Source organism: Syngnathus typhle, linkage group LG18 (assembly GCF_033458585.1).
Source record: "Syngnathus typhle isolate RoL2023-S1 ecotype Sweden linkage group LG18, RoL_Styp_1.0, whole genome shotgun sequence".
In the NCBI taxonomy this organism is placed as follows: domain Eukaryota; kingdom Metazoa; phylum Chordata; class Actinopteri; order Syngnathiformes; family Syngnathidae; genus Syngnathus; species Syngnathus typhle.
In genome coordinates, this window is record NC_083755.1 from 9,184,613 (window position 1) to 9,199,000 (window position 14,388).

Consider the following 14,388-nt stretch of genomic DNA (forward strand, 5'->3'; position numbering starts at 1 on the left):
GCTGAATGTGGCCAAATATGCAATGTCCATGAATCAATCGGCTCATAAATCAAAGAAAGCATCGTCTTCAGCATCAGCACTAATCCACTGATTATTAGTCATTTTTTTGCAAATTCGATTATTCGACTTCAATCGTGCAACCATTTTGCTTCCATTTTTTTTTCCCCCCACTTATCTTTATCCAGATAACGGGAGGTGGACGAAAATAGCGTCGTTTGCTTCGTGCGCAATACGGTAGGCAAAATGTCTCCCATCTAGTCCGTTCAAGACCTCTCTTATCTGACAATAAATAAAAGCGCCTCGCACCCTCTGACCCGTCTCCTCTCAATTCCACCTCGGTGCTTACACTTCCCTCTAAATCAAGAGTGCGTGAAAATAGAATACAGGAGAGGCGATACACAACCGTCATGGAGAATAAACAATGTTGAAATATACGAGTGGAGAAAATCAAAGGGAAGCAAATGAGTCCTGCGGAGGGAGATGTGCTCTCTCTCTCTCTCGCTCTCTCTCTCTCACCTGCAATACATTTCCCCTTCACTTTCTTGATAGCAGAAGTCTTTAGAGAGCGCCACTCACTTCTCACCTCTATTGTATCTTACATTATCAGAGGTCTACAGCCTCCTACTGTGAACATTTCTTATCTGGCCTGACATGCTCTATCTCCCGAGGATAGTTCACAGAGCATACAAGGTGCACACACACACCAAAACAACCATCGCTCCTAATCTGGTATAACGGGTGTAACCCCCGACAGAAGGTACAATAGAAAGCAACGTTGGAACTAGTTATTTTCAGCACCAAAAAGCTTTTTGGTAGCCAAGCTACGTTCGTGATCCCATCGTGTGACACAAGTTCTTTTTTTCCAGACACTTTTAAAAGGATGGCTTCGAGATGTTTGAAAGTGGATGGTTGGCAGTTTATTCTATTGTACTGTATTCTTCATACAAGTATCTGGTTGGTGACATTTGACCTGTAATATTAAATCACTCGGTGCCATTGACGGTATAGACGCCAGAGATATGAACTGGTTTGGCAGTCCGTTCCCAAATTTAAAAGAAAACAAATACAATTGGGAAAGAATGGCATACCTGTCACTATATGCGGCTGCAGCAGTAGCAGCTGGCTGGGCATATCTGTAAGCTGCATAGCCACCCTGAACAAAGAAACAGCATCATTCCAAGTTTAGGAATCACAGATGTGACTTTAGTCATTCGATTCCACACGACACATATAATTAGAGCTCGTGTTCATCGAAGAGTATGGGAAAAAAAAGGTTCCAGATCTACTTACGTAAATTTCTGCACCGTAAAATCCATCTTGGTAGACCACACTGCTAACAAAACATACACAGAAAAAATCCATAAGGTTTTTGCTTTCATTTTGTTTTGGGGGGGGAAAAAAAATTTTGCTTTTCAGCTTTTAAGGATGAATATGATTTTGCAAAACACAGATTATGGATTTCCATTCTAGCACTGCAATCGAATCACTCCTGACGCTTTTTTATTAAAAGAAAAACTCACTTAAAGACCCCTTGAAGAACTGTTGCGCTTGGCTGAATCATCCAGACCTGATAAGGTAATTACTTTGCAATGCTGATAATCAGAAAATGGAAGTCACTTTTAAAGTGGACTCAGTTCTTTTTCTTCATGTATACAGTATTTTATATGTATCCATCCATTCATCTCTCATATATATTATATATATGTATAATATAGAAAACACTTAATCGTAAACTACTTAAGAGCACTTTTGCAACACACCACCACTCGGTCTGAGGTGGGCCCCTTGGAGTGTGCAGGGCAGGTCATAGCAGTTCATCCACAGCTGAATAAAGAGTGACAGATTTGAAAAAGAAAAAAAAATGGAATCAAAGAGCAATTTTCCGCTCTATTAGAAAGTGGCCTTTTTGTTTTCCACTCACCATTCTCCCATCACCGCAAGTGTGCGGTGCACGTAAATGCGTGTGTAAAATGGAATACTTTTGAATCCGTATGCATGTCACTCACGCTCCGTAGGCTGGTATGGGCGGAGGGGGTGGTGCGGCGCGGAACGTGTTATAGACAGCTCGGCCCCTCCCTCTCAAATGGGCCCCTCGATAGGCCACTGCTGCTCCTGTGGTCGGGTATGGAAATCCTGCGACTGAAATCAAAGGACAGACAAAAATAACATTTTCAAAATGGATGCTGGGGGTGTGACATATGTGAATAGCTGTTATTATTACTTTGCACGCTGGAAAGGGTATGTAAAAGAAGTCCTATCTAATTGCTGTGTGGAGTTTGTAGTTTGGGTGTACGCCCAAGCGCTCTATTCCATAGTTTGTGAAAAGGCGCGCCCGTCCGCACGCGTGCGGAGGTCATCTGTCATTCTTCGGAACGGGATCCGCGCACAATAAACCTGTAGCCGAGCCTAGCAATGGAGATGGAGTGCACTGTCAAGCCGGCCAGGATTTATGGAGGCCGATTCAGCTGATGGGTGCTGGGAAAAGGCGTCTGATAAAGGGTGATTAATCGTCCTTACGTCCTGCTTTACATCCTGCTTTGCCCCCGCCCCCAAACTCGATGAAATGCAGTCATAATTATTCCACAAGATCCCCTGATCCCACCTACTTTCACTTTTGTATCATTTTTCCTATCTTGAAACACCTTGCGCTCTTCCGAGATGATTTGCTGCAACTGTGCGCGAGCGTGTCTTAGTTTACGTTTGATTGATTTCTTTACACTTGAGTTTTGCAGTCTAAAATAGCCTGAGGTGAAGACTCTGTGCAGGGCAGTGGGGTTCTTCCACAACAAAATCAGTCAGTCAGACCTTGCTTTTGTGCCCCAGGATGCAGTCGTGACGGATCGGGCAAACATCTGGAAAATACCTGATTGATTAAAAGAAATGCCTGGAAACTTTCGGATTTGAAACACCCGCTGTATATCAGTGTAACTCCGCACGTCCAAAGATGATTACATCCTGAATTTCAACTGAGATTTATTTCACTTTATACAGTAGATCTCATTCATCATGGCCGACATTGCTGAAGTCAGCTGATAACTGCGATAAGCGGCGAGACATTTTGGCCCGGATTGACATGGGTGAAATATTTGATCTCCCTCCCCTGTTTAATTGTCATTTATTGGCACTTGTAAATATAGATACAAATCCGTCTGGGGTTAACTCATAGTGGCTGATAATATCGGCATAAAAGGCTCGCTGGGTTTGATTGATGAGTGGAAGGAGGAATGAAGAGGAAATTGAAGCGGGCACGAGTGGTTTTCTATTCCTTTTGCCTTTGTCCTGGGAGGGAAGGAAGGAAGCATATGGTGTCATTTAGGCTTGGCAAACTTGAGTGGTGCGGCACACTAGCAGCTTATCAATTAGCAAGCCAGACTGGAGATGACTTGTTGGATCCATAGAAGAGAGACTGTTTCAATTTGAACATTTCCCCTTTTAAGGCTACAGAGCTGAAAAAGTCTCATCTCATCTCCATCAGATGCACTGAGAGCTAAATCAAGAGCCACATAACATTCTCGCATTAGCCTGTTTCCGGTTTCTACACTGTAATCTTGAAAACCTTCCTGATTTGTGCAGATCTGGTAGCCATAACATCTCAAACCCGGCTGCTAAATCTATTTTACATTTCTGCTTCAGTTCAACTTGAACAGATTGTTCCACGATGTGCTTGTCATTTGTGTGGAATTAGGGGGGGGGGGGGGGGCTCAATGAAAGATGACCCTGTTTGTACTGGGAGCAGGTCATCTCTTCATGCTCTGTTGCTTGTTTGGGTTGGTGGATTAGGGGATGGATGGACACTACTGGGACAGGGGCAGAAAAGTAGCAGGGAGGGAGGGAGTGGTGAGAAATAAAAAAGATGGATGGCGTCTCTCTGTCAGAACAGTTATTTAGAGGGGTGCTGTAAAGCTGTCTGGAAAAGAACAGATTTCAGACTAATGAGCAAAAAGGAGTACAGTTATGCGAGCGAGCAGTCCCAGCGCATGAAACCGAGCCGCACTTAGGCAAATAAGTTGGTGCAGCCACACATGGGCCTCGACGGAAACGGCTCATCAGTCCAGTGCATATTATCAGACATGGAGATAGAGTATATAAAATCCATTGGTAGTGCTCTTAAATAAATCAAATGGTTTCTTTGAGCTTTTTTGTACCTGCGTAAAATTCAGGACCATAGACAGCTCCAACCACTGGATTCAGCTTCCAGCCTACAAAAAAAAAAAACACACAGTGACTATTGTCTTCTGAGGTTTGGGGTTACAATATTAATATGAATAAGAATTGAAAAAAGAAAACAAATATACATTGTTTAACATGCAAAATACTGGATGAGTAATAAAAAACAACGGTTAAAGTTTCTTATCAAGAAGCCACTAGACTAGAAAAGGGATGGATTTAATCAAAAGATTGAATTGGGTCTTGCAAATATTTTTGAAGATGGAATTTATAGTTAATAGTGCTCATGGTCCTCAAAGTACTTTTACACCAAGCTTATTCATATAGTCCGCCAATAAGCAGTATATAAAAAAGTTGTTCATCTGTATTTGCTATTTGTGTGATATTTCAAACTAAATTCTCTATTACAGATTTGGAATCCTCCATGACAAATGTGCCTTTTATCTAAATACGATGTATATTTAACTTTTGTATCCATTTCGGTGTTTGCAACCATTAAACATCAGCTGGCACTAATTCCAAAAAATAAATGAGCAAAGATTCAAACAAAGGTTGCATCTTACCGTTTGTGTAAGGGTTTGCCACTTTCTTGTTGGTCATTACTCTTGCCGTGGCATTATTGACCTGTCAGCAGGCAGGCAGGCAGGCATAAATTAGTATTAGGCAAAGCTGGACACACAGAATATATCACATCATAACCATGCTGTATTTTTCAAGTCAAGCGACATGCAGTAAGAGTTTCTATACAATCTTTTAAATAAAAACAAGATGCACAATGTGTAAAGAAAACCCGAGATGACTGTATAGTAAATGTATCGTCAAATAAAGCAATGGAAAAAAATATCTGAATACAATCCAAAATCATTCACAAGTTCATAGATTGAAAAAAAAAATAAAGGTGAATTTAAGAAGACCCAAAGACACAAACAGATGCGAAAGCTTCCGCTAACACTTTTGATTCCATCACTTCAGCAACCCCAAATGGGAAGAAAATGGGACCATGAACCGCTTTGACCGAATTTGTTTCCAGCGGTTTTGCATGAATCGTTTTTTCACATGTGCCTTTAGCGCTTATGCATTTTTTTGGATTGCCCACCAGGAGTCGTGATCGATATGACGGCAGCTTGTTTAACTTCAATTTCCCTTTGAACTCCCAAACAACCAAACGGATGTGAGTGCGTGCGCATGCACCCACCCACAAACACACATGCCACAAGTTGTCACGATCAAAGTCGTCGTCGTCGTCGTCGTTTGTCGTTTGTGTCAAAACACGGGCGGGGCAAACACTCAAACGTCGCCGAACGGCTCTTTCTCTGTCTTTGTCACAAACACTTACAGAGCAGATCAGATCAGATCAGGCTTCAGCATGCAGCGTTCAAGGTGCAGCAGGCAGGTGGAAGACACGAGATGAATGGAAGAGAGGGGAGGTATTGCAGGAAACTTCAGGCAGAAGGAAAAAGGAAAGACAGAGTCAGGGGTGGGAGGAGGGAGGGGAGGAAGAAGAGGGCAGAAGGCAAAAACAGAGAGGGGGGGGGGGGGGGGGAAGAGACAGGCACCTCGATTTTGCGGCCCTCTACGATTGTACCATTTAGTTTCTCCCGTGCGCGATCAGCATCCGCGGTCGTTTCAAATGTTACAAACCCAAAGCCCTGCAGTCAGTCGCCAGGAAGCGAGGTCACACCGAAATTATGGACAGAAGTCGGGAAAAAGAAAAGGAGAGGGGAGGGGAAAAAGACACAGATGAGAGTTCTGGAGGTTAGGAAACGGAACTTGGAAGTTGGCAGAATAAAACACCAGTCGCACATCTAGGTCGGGAAAGTCAACAGCATCAGTTCATGTGCGACGCTTTTGTCATTGCCCGCTGCAAATACATTTACAGGAATCATTGGACCCGGAAGAATTAGATAAACCAGTGAGCAGTACAGGTTGTGTGTGTGTTTGTTCCTCTGCTGGCCACAGAAGCAGAAGTTCCGTAAAGTCGGGATAGAAACCCAAAGATAGTAATTGCCAATCAGCACTATCTGTATTTCCATTATTGCGAAATTGATGCAAATCTGATAGCGCTCATTTCCACTCTGGTCCACCTTATGCACGTTATTATTATTGTTTATTTTTTTCTTGGATAGGCTCCATCTTTGTGCATGCTAGCCGTTATCTCCTGCTGCTATAGGTCGGGGAGCTAACTAGGCAAGACAGTGTGTGTTTGCATACTGTGAGCCAGCCGCCTGATGTCAGCATTAAGATAAGAGGATGCGCTTGAGCGTAGGTCTCCATATACGGCAGACGTGTAAAAGCTGCCTGAAGGCAATTGAAACTGATAACTTTATAATTACCCTTAGACAGAGTGAAAGAACGAAAGAGGAGCAATTGTGCGAGAGGAAATGCAGACAGGGGCTACAGACTCAAGTCTCGAAAAGACCGTATTCTGTCTTTGCGTTTCCTTACCTTGGAGCCTCGTTCGTTAAAGATAATTTCCACATCCAGAATCTTGCCAAATTGCTGTTGAAGACAAAAAGAGTCACATTAGAAGGCGAGCTAATTTTGCAAATAAAATACAACATGAAATCAATCCCCAAAGAGAAGCTTTTGCCCCAAAAACCTCTCTTCATGAAATTGTCGAGTATGCGAGTCAAGTTTTCAATTGTCTCCATTCTCAAACTTCTCCTGACCTGACAATTAGATTATTAAAACAGCCATTTCCGCTTAGTGCCATTTAATGCTGTGTTTGCTCTGTTGTGGTGATCAAGACGAGCGTATATGGCCATGTGTGTGTATTGGCGCGGAAGGCTATATGCTCGCTGTTAATGAACATTAGCAAAGCAGATGCTATAGCTGTGGAACGTATTGGCACACACCACTGATCTTAATGATGCCCATCATCTTGTGGTTTTTTTCCCCCCTCCTGAGATCAAACACAATTAAGAGTGCAAGTGTCTCAAATGTTCTCTTTCTTTTGGACTCATCACGTTTGGCTCGATTTATCAAGTGTACGCCACTCGGCCGAATGTAACCAGGCAATTGCTCCATGCCATGTAAGCACTCAAAAGATGATTTGGAAATGAGAGCAAGGTAAAAAGGATGAATTTACAGACAGCTAGCTCTCTGCGAGCAAATATCGATTCATTCTTGCTGCTAAGACAAAAGAGATGAAATCAAAAGAAGTTACCTGCATGGTTAAATTCCCAAAGTCAGAAAGAGCACAAACAATCGTGTTCGAAAATATCTCATTATGGAAAGTACATCGAGGTGACAAAATGAATCGACCGAAAGAAATGATGAAAAGGATCGCCTTGTAGTTCAACAATTCTAATGGAACAAAAAGAGCGCAGCTCCACTTCTAAATTCCTGTTGCCGGGCAGTATAGTAATGCCCAGCCTTGCATTCTGCATAACTAGACCTTGAATCAGTTTATTTCAATCAATCAATCAATCAATCAATCAATAAGGATGGTGCAGACATCTGCAAATGAAGCCATGCCTAGCAACAATGACTTATTTGCAGTGATTTGATTCCATTCCGAGCAAATGTATTCGACATGAACGAATCGTTCAATCCCTTTCCGGGATGTGGGGGACTAGCCTAGCCCCAGCGAGAGAGAGAGCGACCTATCCACAGACCAGTGAACAAGCAATTTTGTTGGGCTAGTGCTGTTTTCTCACAATCTGGCCTCCCAGTGGAAAGCTGCATTGGGATGTGTCGCACAAGCTCGGTGATTCATGTTGCTTAATTGAGCGTAAAATGGAAAGTGACACATTCCAACAGTTTTGGAAACCGTTTGGGGTTACTGGATGTCTTCTTGTATTTTTGGAGGTTCTGTTTAGGAAATCATGAGAAATGTCAATGGTTGATGAGCAGACATAAAGCTAGATAGTGGCTAGAAGACTTAGAATACTCGATTATAAAACACTACTCTAGAATAAAATATTTCCAAAAAATAGGAATGGCTGCTACATGATAAATAATCTGGACAGACGTTTATGCCACTTGAGTGAACATCATCTGGAGTTTGTCAGGGAAACAGCAGGTTTCCCCCAACCAATTGTAATTTATATCTATATGTCACCCACATTGAAGTGCAACGTTGCAGTGTGGAGCTCTACTTCTCCATCAATGTCCTCAAGTTATTGTTGCTTAGATGTGTGTGCCAGATGGAGTTAGTGAAGCACTGCAGCGCAATTAGAAGGCATTTATCTGGATCTTAAAGCCGTCGGCTTTTGTTTTCTTCTATTTTCTAAACCATTTATTTTACGTGAGATGAAAATATGACCCATTTTATTCATCTAAATACTTTTTGGTATGGACTTTTACAAACCGACGCCCTTCCTGACCCCAGCTTCTCTTATTTATCCGGGGCTCGGCTCGGGACCAGCACAGAGTTGGGCCAGCTTGTCCCCCTAAGGGTCTAGCTTTTATGACAGTGGTAGGTAGGTCAGAAAGAAGCAAGGAGCGAAAGCTGATGCAACATCAGTGCCACTGGTTACAGTCGGGATAGTTTCATATCGCCATGGACTGTTACCGTGGACTGTTGCTGGAGTTTGCAAAGAGTTCTGGAGGAAAGTTCTGGAGATGGTGGGAGAAGAAACGATTGCGCTCTCGGCCACAATAACCGCTACAAAGTGTTAGATGTGGTGGGAGCAGCTACACTTTATTATTCGATATCCTTGTGTCACGTCCCATTCAGTGGTGGCCGCCCCTCACCGAATAGACAATGCTCAGGTTTGAGCTTTGCACTCTGCTAAGTGCGGAGTGAAAAGGGCTCGGGTCGTTTGGGTTGCGCTGACCCCGTAGCACCACCAATGACTCTGTCTGAGTGTCTGCCTATACCCGTTGGATTGAGAGAGCGGTAGGGGGAGGGAGAGAGAGACAGTAGACGAGCGTAACTTGTATCATTACCTTTTAGTAGGTTGTTTTTACTGCCCAAATCTCACCTTGATTATGTGAATAAAAAGCAAAACATTTGAAAATTAATGTCTGCAGCAAGTTATTGATGTCTATAAACCTTCACCTGCCTTGATTTGATGATACATCAAGCAATATTATTCATCACTAAGCCTTACTTGTCAAGACAAACTAATTGTCTGAATCGACTCAGACAGATTGTTTGCATTTTCTTACCCGCCCGCCCGCCCCAACAGCTTCACTCATCGCAACAACTATTTTCCATGACTCCAATGATATGTTGATGTAAATGGGCCAATTTTGATTAGAATTCCACCTTGCTTCCTCAGAGGTAGAGAAAGCCAGAATGGAACCTAATTGCAAAGGCAAATGAGAGGGGAGCAAGACATATTGAAAAGAATCCCCGTGCTGAGAATGCCGCGTTACCTGGAATGCTGGGAAGCTCTTCAACAGGTGATTAGGCAGGTGTAGCTATCATTAAAACACCATTACCACGGTATTGCACCCCTCACACACATATAGAGACTGTGCATTGAGTATCTAATGACTCATTTAGGGCACCCTACCTCTGGGAGTGTGACAGTAAGGACCCTCTTGCGGTTGGCTCGCTAAGTGCCTGTTTATTAATTAAACAGAGCCAATACTCAACGGGACGGGCGGTCCTACATCTTAACTTGTCAGGTTTCACCCTTGTGTGCAGTAGGCCAGAGACTTTCAAGCAATTAAAAAATGATGACATGTGGAAATAGAAATACAAAGATTTGGTTGTGTGGAATTATTCATGGACATCTCATTTATTTGGACAATTGGGAAATAAAATGAGTGGAGTGATGGTGTTAATGCCAATAATCAGTTCTTCCCTAGCCCTGTAATAGCTTCCCAATGGTCTTTAGCTAATTAGGAATGAGCTAAAACGTGTTTAATGATAAAGATTGTGTTTTTGTGTTTAACAAAAAAGAATGGCTGTTTTTGCGAATCGAACTGCTTTTGCAGGTTATGTTTACTTTATTGTTGACGATACATAAAGGTCTTGGGATTGGCCTTTGATTGAACTTGTTTATATGGCTTGGTTGAATGCTCTCATAATGCTTTTCCATTACAACTTTGGCTGAGATGACTCCGAATCCCATTTGCCGTAATGCCCGGTTATTGCCTTTGTTTGCATGGTGGCGGTAGTCGAGTGGATTTTACTGTAAGAGATTTGTGTCTGCTGCTCACACATCCCAATTTAAGTGAAAGGAAGTTCTTCAGTTCTTCTGAAAGCTATGGTAGTGAGGAGTAAGCCCAGACACATTTTACAGTAATTGCTTCTGCCTTCAGCTCAGGAAAAATAACACATTCAGGAACAATCCAATTGCCGCTTTTCCATTGCACGCTACTGACACGTCTTGGCTCAGCTTCACTTGCTTCAGTTTGGGGCTTGTGGTTTGGTCGATTATTCCAGGAAAGCATGAAAACAACGGCCCTACGAACGCATTGGTCAGGACTAGACGCGTTAACCAATAACGAGGCCTTTCCAAGTCAAACGGCCCACGGCAGACATTTTACTGGTCATTTCAATGTGGACTGGCTCAGACTGTCTGTCTCTTTTGATCCTCCTTTCCCTTTCTCCCAGTCTGATGCCATCGTCGGTTAATTGTAGCGCAGTGCCTCGGAGAATTCACTAAGTGACTGGAGACAGAGTCCCGGCACAGTTGAAGAATACACCAATCCAAATCCACACAGACAGACACTCCAGCACCCCTCGCTGATGCTGTCACCCTGTATACACCTAATGAGGATAAACTCCCTTTTAACCCTGCTGAAGAATCCCATTAATTGCGTCTCTACTGACGGGCCCTTCCATTCCCGTGCTTTCTCCCAACATCAACAGCTCGGAGGCCTGGGAAGTGCCAGTGGAACCCACAGGAGCAGATGTTTCAGTCCATTTGTGTAACGGGAAGGTAGGAGACGCAGAGCTCCGACCCTCGATTAAATATTCATCGCCGCGCTGGCTTTGGTTGCGTGTTTGTGCTATGCGCGTGCCGAAAACAGCGGTACAGACTCCTGTGCTGTATTCGGGCAGCGCTATAAACATCCTGAGCGCAAAAATACGTATATGCATTAGAGGAAAAACACGGCGAGTGACGTGGCTCGTGCAGTGTCTGGAGTTCAGCAACAGGTTGTTTATTTAATGACTGCTGGGCCCAAGTACGAGTACAGCCTGGCCTTAAATGGAAATGTTTCGTTTGCATGTGTAAAGACAAGTGGAGCATACAATGGGCTAGCTAGCCTACCACTCTGACTTTCAGAGGACCACTTAAGGACAGACACGCGAGATAAAACATTTATAAAGCCAGCCTAATTTGGGTTAAGGGCCATGCAAAGGTTAGGGTGTGAATTATTTAGTTTTATGACCAGAGTCTTGCAACCTACTAATTCGGGGAGGGGACGCAACTTACATTCTTTATGTTGAATGTTAGACTTTCGGCTTGTCCCATTAATTATGCTTAAAAAATAGTTCTTTTATGATGCTTTAATTTGTTTGAAATACAGCGATATCGACATTTATTTATTTATTCATTCATGATTTTTTTATATTTAGGGGCTGGAATGGATTAATGGCATATCAATTGATTGGCTTTTTGTCTCAAATCTAGACTGTACGTGTCCTGTGATTGCCTGGATATAGCCAGCTAGCCAAGTCAGCTGCCTGCTATCGGCGACCCTAATTGGGACAAGCGGTATAGAAAACAGATCGATCGATCGATCGATTCAAGGGAGATTTGCATCAAGCCGGTGTTCTTTCAACATCAGAACGTCGCAATCAATTCCAAAACAATCCTACATCTTACCCCAAACATTTGTCGGAGGTCAGGGTCCCGGAAACGGAAAGGTATGTTGGAGACGTGTAATCTTTTGGGCTGCTGTTTCTCTGAAGAGTCACTTGGCTGCAGGTGAAGATGCTGCGAAGCGTCCGTCTGTGCCACCTCATCTACCTGCTGCAAAGAAGCACACAGAATGACAAAGGTCAACCAACTACTGTTTGGAATGAGATCTGAATCAGCCGATTCACAAGTTGATGCTGCTTTTCTGGCATATCATGCACTGGTGTGGCTATTCCAGTGAAAACATAGTTGGTCCACCAGAAATCACAAAGCAAGGCAAGTGAGAACATGCAATGCATTCAGACTGCCTGTGTTACAAAAAAAAAACCCGAGCAGCAACCATCCAGAACAATGTGTGACTGGTTTGGACAAACTCTGGTAGAAAGCTCAATGGAAGGATTTGCAACATCAGAGTTAGAGCGTGTTGACCAACAAAGTTCACCCTGCTAATTGGTGAAATAGAGTCGGCATTAAGATTCGGAGGAATCTCGGGTGAGATGAAGCCACATTGGCCCTGGGTCATTTGTTTCCAACATCCTTGACAAGTGTTTGTTTCTTAAGTATTTGGAGAAAGGGATTTCACGTCGAAATCTTCTGCTGTTCTTAATCAGTACAATCCATAGTCAATTGTCAAGCTGAAAGCAAAATAAAAGCAAAAGCGTGGCTCTAATGAAATAAAGCCTGGGGTTCTTCAGACAATGTTGTGCCTGCTCAGTTTCTTAAAGATTTCTGGGACAGCGTTAATTGAAGCAACCTTGCTGGAGAAGCTTTGCTGCTGGTGTGTTGGTGCATTTTAAACAAGATGCGGTCCAGCCCGTGCATGAAAACAAAGAAAAACACAACCTGGAAAGCTCTCAACTTATTCCCTTACTTTTAAAAGGGTTTGGAACTTCAGCCTACTAATTCTCCTCACAGCTTCTCAGATAAATATTCCTTGTCAATCTTTGGTTTATTTCTTCGTCTCCTCGTGGATGTGATTAGTTCTGAATGATGTTGTAACCATTTCATTTGAGAAGGAACAGGGGAGCAAAAGATGGATTTCCGCTCATATGTTGCTTTATTCCTTCTTTCTTGGCCGCTTTGAAAAATGTGGACGCAAAGAAATCCAAACAACATGAGGATGAAGGCAAAAGGAAGCGCCAAAGAATAAGGGCAAAAGCCCAAGATGGAGAGATGATGTCAGCTTATCCGGCTTCCAATCAATGAGAGAGAAGTGCTGAAGGTAGCAGCATTTGTAGCAACAACCAACAAGATGGGGGGGAGACAGAAAAAGCCAAAGAATGAAGAGAGCGAGAATTAGCGCTGGGGAGCAAGGATTCAGAGATGCAAGACACGGGGTTAAGTGCTGACACAAGAGACAACGGTAAAAATGGAAAGACAGGGAAGCGAGGATAATGGCATTACATCACTCACTCACACAAACACACACAGACACACAAATGCTGAGTAGGTACTGAGAGCATTACACAGAAAATGGAGAAAGAAAGAAAACCATTTAGAGGAGGTCGAAGTTGTGGCGCAGATTGGCGGATTTGATTTTTTTCATTCAATTTACTCTCTGGGAATTGTTAATGCCCCCTAGCCCAAAAAAAAAAAACCCTCTTTAAGCGTGATGCTATTATGTTTACATCCGAAAGCTGGTAGTAATACTGCACGCATATGGTTTTTAGAATCATCTCATTTAAAAGAGTCAGTGCGGCACAAATCCCGCGGTAGAAAACAAATCCTTCCTCCGTCTGGAATGTAGAACGGTTGTGTGTTAGGCTGGCGGTAGTGGTCCAACTAAACGTGGAACAGATCAAGTTTTAAGCTCAACTCTAGCCCCGGCCGGATGTATCCATTTTCTCTTGCTACTCTTTGGTTGCTTGTGTCTATAGTGTGTGAGCAGCCAGGGAGCATGAGGCAATAATTACATTCACATTATCTTACACAAGCAGACCAAACTTCCTTCGCTGTCGCCGGGGAAACGGTGCCACTGAGTTGAATATTGTGCTTGTGTGTGGGTTTGGGTTTGGGGGGATACATTAAAACAGAAGCAAAGCTTTTCTATGAACTTAAGCCTTGAAATTCCACGCACGGTCGTATGCATGCAAAGACATAATCCCCCACGCTTTCCAAACAACTCCACCCGCTTATAAAGCCAATTAGATCCCAACTGTGTGTTTGCAGTGTTTCCGATGAGCAGGTGAATGTGGATGCCAGGACATCAGAGACAGGCAACGATCATAGCGTGACTCTACATAATAGTGGGAAAACAAACAAGGTGTGGTGTGGTCCAATTTCCACTTGTCTATAAAGTGACGCCAGTCACTAGTTCCCCATACATTCCCAGCATGCATCACTCCCAATAGAGTGGTGGTGCAGAATGGACATTGCTTAGCCATGGATGTGTAGCTTTCCAAATCTGTGTTTGACCAATCATAGTGAGGGAAAAATGAAGCTTCATAAACCAGAT

At 43.2% G+C, this 14,388-nt stretch overlaps 1 protein-coding gene across 1 annotated transcript in view; it reads right to left on the minus strand.

Annotated features, from left to right (window-relative positions):
• The window catches only part of LOC133143178 (RNA binding protein fox-1 homolog 3-like), a 67,189-nt gene that overhangs the window by 6,848 nt on the left and 45,953 nt on the right, over positions 1-14,388 (minus strand). The window contains exons 3-10 of the mRNA XM_061264970.1: positions 11,901-12,047; positions 6,613-6,666; positions 5,724-5,816; positions 4,731-4,791; positions 4,146-4,199; positions 2,007-2,139; positions 1,291-1,330; positions 1,089-1,153 (exon numbers count right to left, since the gene is read on the minus strand). Of these exons, the coding sequence (XP_061120954.1) occupies positions 1,089-1,153; positions 1,291-1,330; positions 2,007-2,139; positions 4,146-4,199; positions 4,731-4,791; positions 5,724-5,816; positions 6,613-6,666; positions 11,901-12,047 (647 nt within the window). The remainder of the gene's footprint in view (positions 1-1,088; positions 1,154-1,290; positions 1,331-2,006; positions 2,140-4,145; positions 4,200-4,730; positions 4,792-5,723; positions 5,817-6,612; positions 6,667-11,900; positions 12,048-14,388) is intronic.